The 5,931-nt window shown below is 43.8% G+C and overlaps 1 protein-coding gene across 1 annotated transcript in view; it reads left to right on the forward strand.

Moving 5' to 3' along the window:
- The first annotated feature begins 447 nt into the window (after positions 1-447).
- kcnd1 (potassium voltage-gated channel, Shal-related subfamily, member 1) overlaps positions 448-5,931 on the forward strand; it is a 41,917-nt gene continuing 36,433 nt past the window's right edge. The window contains exons 1-2 of the mRNA XM_073470819.1: positions 448-603; positions 3,503-3,748. Of these exons, the coding sequence (XP_073326920.1) occupies positions 448-603; positions 3,503-3,748 (402 nt within the window). The remainder of the gene's footprint in view (positions 604-3,502; positions 3,749-5,931) is intronic.

Below are 5,931 nucleotides of genomic sequence, written 5' to 3' on the forward strand. Positions count from 1 at the left end.
TATTTAGGAGAAGACGACAGACGCTCGGCTGAAGTTTGTCAGGAAATATTCCAGTGAAGTGTCACTTTTTACGTCTTGCAGGCAAAGAAGAGGGCAGTTTTTTATTTTGGAGGGCAACAGGACTTCCTGCCCCGCCCACCAGAAGGAAGCCAGTAACTCATCAAAATAAAAGACGGGCCACATACCTGTCAGATGCATCGTCTTTCCCGCTCCTTTACGGCGTTTTTTTCATGGCTTGACACCTAACTGCCATCTGACCCCTCCCTCCGCCCCTCCTCCCCCCTTCCTCCCCCCTCAACATGTCCGACCACCTCCTCTCTCGCTGCCAGTCAGGGCAGGAACAGCAGTGAGCGAGGATTGAGTTAAGGCACTTCCCTCACATCCATTAGCTCCGGCCTCCCCGGAGGACAGAACTCGACTCTCTCAGGTGGGACGTACTGATGCAAGATGGCGGCCGGCGTGGCGACGTGGCTGCCGTTTGCGCGGGCTGCCGCGGTGGGATGGCTGCCGTTGGCCAAGAAGACGATGCCCAAACCTCCCGTGGACAACACGTCCAGATCAGATGAGATCCTGTACGTCAACGTGAGCGGGGTCAGGTTTCAGGTGGGTGCTGCCGTCTACTGAGCATGCTCCAAAATACGGCGTGGTAGCAAAGTGGGGGCGGAGCCATCAGTTTCACCTTCCTGTCCAATATCACTGGTAATAATGTCCTTATTGACTGAGAGTAGGTCTCTGCCAAAAAACGGTTGACCTCTTCTGCTACTTCTACTTTACATGCTGTCCAATCAGGTGAAGTCTCGTAGTCCACCAAACATTTCTGCATCAGATGTCTCCATACAGCTGGTCTCCTGTGATCACAGTCTGTGTGATCACAGTCTGCAGGAGAGAAGAGATCACAACCTGATCTGAGGAGACCATGTTTAACCCTCAACTTCAACTTGAAAAATGGTGTAAATAACATATTTTCACGTCTTTGTTCTCTGACCTCTGAGTGGATTTCTGGACGTTTATTCTGGATGATTATCAAAGATAACGATCTGTGAGACTGAATCTAAGAGTGTGTGTTTCCTGTGTGTGTTTAAGTTTGAGTCATGACTCAGAGAGATTTTACACACATTTCACCAAAAACACATTTTGGACTGGACGACACGTTTGCTGATGATGTTGTATTCTCTGTTAGATGTTACTGAAGACACGAAGAAGCCCTGAGATCTCAAACAATCTAAAAAGTCCTTACTTACACGCTGAACATTAGCTTAGCAGCTACAGTGAAGGTTTCAGCTTGATAGAGGCTGTAAATCTGGTCTCCTCAGATCAGGTTGATCTCTGTGATCACAGCAGACGAGCTGTGTGGAGACATCTGATGTTTAAATCATCTCCAGCTGCTTTAGGTGTTCAGCAGAATGCTGAATGATGACTGAGCCTGACTTTATATCATCAGGAGGAGATGATGACTGAGCCTGACTTTATATCATCAGGAGGAGATGATGGCTGAGCCTGACTTTATATCATCAGGAGGAGATGATGGCTGAGCCTGACTTTATATCATCAGGAGGAGATGATGGCTGAGCCTGACTTTATATCATCAGGAGGAGATGATGACTGAGCCTGACTTTATATCATCAGGAGGAGATGATGGCTGAGCCTGACTTTATATCATCAGGAGGAGATGATGGCTGAGCCTGACTTTATATCATCAGGAGGAGATGATGACTGAGCCTGACTTTATATCATCAGGAGGAGATGATGACTGAGCCTGACTTTATATCATCAGGAGGAGATGATGGCTGAGCCTGACTTTATATCATCAGGAGGAGATGATGACTGAGCCTGACTTTATATCATCAGGAGGAGATGATGACTGAGGTTATATTTTTGGGTGAGCTGTTGCTTTAAAACCTCACCTGACCACATGTAGTGGGAGATAAGATAAGATGAACCTTTATTGATCCCCTGTAGAAATTGGGAGAAAAGATGGCTTGAAACATGCTGGACCCTCTACCTTCTGTAAACACTCCAACATTTCATTTATAACTTGCAGCGTTCTTCCTCTAAAACTCTTCCACACGATGTTAAAGGCACTTCCCTTTAATCGAGGAACAAGGACATCGTTTCTTCGGGTGAAATGTAATCCTTTTAAATTCACATGAACCCCCCGCCGTCCCTCTTTGATGTCAGGAACGTTTCTCTCATGTTATATTTGTAGAACTGATTCACCAGCAGCTCCATTCACACCCTGCACCCCAGACCTCAGGGATCTGTTAATGGCATTTAATTATAATTCCATGATGCATCATCATCAATGATACATGTCTTTTTTAATCTTAATTGGATTAATTTCACTGGAGGCATTTCTGTTCAGCTGAAGCTGAAACATGTTTTGCTGTGAGAAACTTCCAGAACTAAACACAGAGACTCATGTTGCTCCTCATGTGCCCTGGTTCTGCTCCTACTTCCAGGCTGAAGGCTGTAAATACTGTACGTTTAATCAGCGCATTGATGTGCATTTGGGCTGAAATAATGACAAAATGGCTCCACAACAAAAATAGATTTTGGTGGCTTTCAGGAATCGAGCAGGACCAGAAGTACTTTCTGCTGCAGTGGCAGAACAAGAAGAAAGTTCTTGTCAAGTCTGTGACTTTGTCCTAATTTTAAAAAGACAACACGCAGCAGCTTGAAGTTGAAGTGATATATATAGAAATACAAACATACGGTAATGCTTGCTTTTAATAACGAGTGCCAAGTTAACATCTAAGCATAAAGTAGGTCTGACTTCACTTTTACCATCAGTGACGGTTCAGTGCTCCCGTCTCTCTCAACATCTCAGGAACTCCATCACATGGAAACTGGTGTGTTTAAACTGTTTACTTTTATTCCAACAACCTTTTAATGACCACGAAAAACTGTTTTTACTGGACCGGCTCTGGAATTTAAAGTGACTACGAGGAACTTTTAAGTGTTTATGTAACAGTCTCTGATTCCTCTGATGATTATAAATGACCTGTAACAGCGAGCGAGACCATCAGAGAGCAGACTGCTGTTCTTATGTAGTTGTTATTGATGCCTGTGCTCGGGTCCCATCACATGTATCACATATAAAATCACATGTAAATATATAACCTCATCGCGATCCATCCGGCTGTCGCTCTGTCACAAGTCTCCAAAACGCGCAGCCGCCAGGCGCTAGCAAAGATCTTTACTGCTGATGTCGTACCACTTTTGTCCAAAGGGGGCGCTAGAATCAACAAAAACTGAAAGTTCCTCGTCGTCACATAAATAAAAATTAAACTGCAACTAAAATTAATTTTTGCGGAGAATGATACGTTTTGGCACATCCACATATTTGATCACCACCAGTGAAAAATCCATTTAGAAATGAGTTTGTGGACTCTTCATCTGAACGAAGCATCAGAATCGCCCCTGAAGGCAGAGCTTTATATCGCTCGTTGAAGGCCTGATTCTCCCACAGTCCTTCTCATTTCTTCTTCTTTCACTTCTCCAGACATGGAAGAATACTTTGGATCGTTATCCCGACACGCTGCTGGGCTCTTCAGAAAAGGAGTTTTTCTACAACGAGGACACGCAGGAATACTTCTTCGACCGAGACCCCGAGATGTTCCGGCACATTCTGAACTTTTACCGCACCGGGAAGCTCCACTACCCTCGACACGAGTGCATCCAGGCCTTCGACGAAGAGCTGGCCTTCTACGGCATCGTGCCGGAGATCATCGGAGACTGCTGCATGGAGGTGAGAGAAACTTAATTGTTTTTTAAAAAACACTGTGGTTGTCACCAAGAAGGAGCTGAAGCATTTGTTTGAATGTCTGGAAGTCACAGATAATCACTTACATGTTCTGGTTGAAAGTATCCACTGGTGTCACGCTTATGATTGTTCAAAAGTCAGGAAGCATCGTCGTGTAACTCCACCACCATCTCCTCCACCTGCGGACATGAAAGTTAGCTTATATAATGTAATCTGGACGTGATGTGACAATCAAATAGTCATTTAATTATAAAAACTCAAGTAGTTCATGCAACTATCGTTTTGTCTTAAAAAATGTTTTGTCTTCTGTTCTCTTATTTTTACCGGCGCCACAAACACGATAGCTCCGGGCATCCATCTTTGAATAACGAATAGTTCCCAGCGAACATCAAGCCGCACTTTTCCGTCACACGCCTACAGCATCCCTTTATTTTACAGATGTCAGTCTGATACGTATGACACACACAAATGTGCACGTATCCCTGATTTGCACAAATGTTAACTGCCAACTTTTTATTCTGGCGACTGAGTTGGTTTCTGTTGCTTCGTGTTTCAGGAAAAACACTGAGCTGTTGAACGCAGTGGGCCGACTGATGCCCAGCTGATACCAGACGATTAGTGTTCCTGCAGCTGCTTCAGATTAATGACTCTCCTCTGGCAGCAAGAAGACTTTTAGTGTGAAACAGCTGCAGGAACGTGTCGAACATGGACTTGAAGTAGCTCCCAGATTTATGAACTCCTGTTTGGAGCCCACTCAGATCATAATGTTTGTGACTCCTGCAGCATTAGTGTCCTGGCTGTACGTGGATGCTGTGGATTTCTTTGATTCCTCTGTAATGTTGGTTATTCTGCTGCTGCTCTCATTACGTCTCTTTGTAGAGGAGAGTCATCAGCTAAATGACTGAAGTGTCAAAACGTGGATGTATCTGAGGGGGATTACTTACTGCGCTGCTCTCAAACCCCATTTTAAAACTGAAGCTCATTAAGACGGCGATGATGAGCGCTCTGAAACACCAGCAGCTCAAATGCAATCTGAATTAGCTCTTTATTGCTGCTGATTTTGGCTTCGCTTCGCTCGCCGTGTTTCTGTAAGTGATTCCTTTAACGAGTCATAAACAAGTTCCCTGCTCGCTCTCCGAACGACAAATCACCCTGGGAGCGTCTTTATATCACCAGTTGTCATATTGGCTCTGTTTTCAGAAGCTTTTATATCTTTTATATCTTTGTTTTTTATAACGTCCAATGACTCATGAATGGGAAACTTTATTTCTTCAGATTTGTTCACAAATGTTGATTCAGCTGTGAGAGATTCTAATTTCTGGATTTCTTTTATTACCTGCTCAACACATCCCCCACAATGTCCCACGAGTAACAGTCTTCATGACTTTTATTTTTGTTCCTTTAGTAATTTCACACATTCGGCTGCTTTCTGCTGATTTCTCACCATCGCCTCTGTTACAGTTACCAGCAGCATTTGTCTTGTCAGCACGAATTTGAGACACAATGTTAGAAGAAGGGCTTGAACTGCCTTCTAGACTCGTTTATTAGTCCCTGCTGGTTAATCTATTGCTATACTTAGCTTGCCCTCTTGCTAACAGGAGAAGCTTGGTGGAGCTTAACACATTCAAATGAGGCAGCATGAAAAGGGTTATTGATATTTTGTTGGATCAATCGGGTCTGTTTTGGTGTCAGTAATCACTCTGATAGGTGTTTTGGACGTTCTGTCAACAAGAGACGGTGTTTAACTTCCTTTAGTTTATTAGTAGGTCGCCCGTTGTGATCGCTAGCAGAGGGTAAAAGTTTAGTTTAAAGAAAGTGGCAGGAATGACGTATTTTTGCAGGCTAGCCCGGAAGTTAGCATCGCCTTGGTTCGGCAAAAAGTCAATGGGACTTTTCCACATTAACGCACTAGTGTATTTTATGTAGTTAGAACAAAGCACGTGAATCTCTTGTGCTTGTTTCAACCTCAGATCTTATTTCAGGTATTTAACTGCAATCCCGTTTAAAAAAACATTAACTTTAAGACAAGAGAGCTGGAAGTGCCAAAAATGCTGATTTACTGTATTTCCAGGTTTTTAGGATCATTCCTGCAGCACTGTGTTCCAGTCTTAGCTTGCTATCTTGCTAGTAGCTAACAGGAAAAGCAACTCAGATGGTCGGCAAACCAA

The sequence above is a fragment of the Pagrus major genome, chromosome 7, assembly GCF_040436345.1.
Source record: "Pagrus major chromosome 7, Pma_NU_1.0".
Lineage (NCBI taxonomy): Eukaryota > Metazoa > Chordata > Actinopteri > Spariformes > Sparidae > Pagrus > Pagrus major.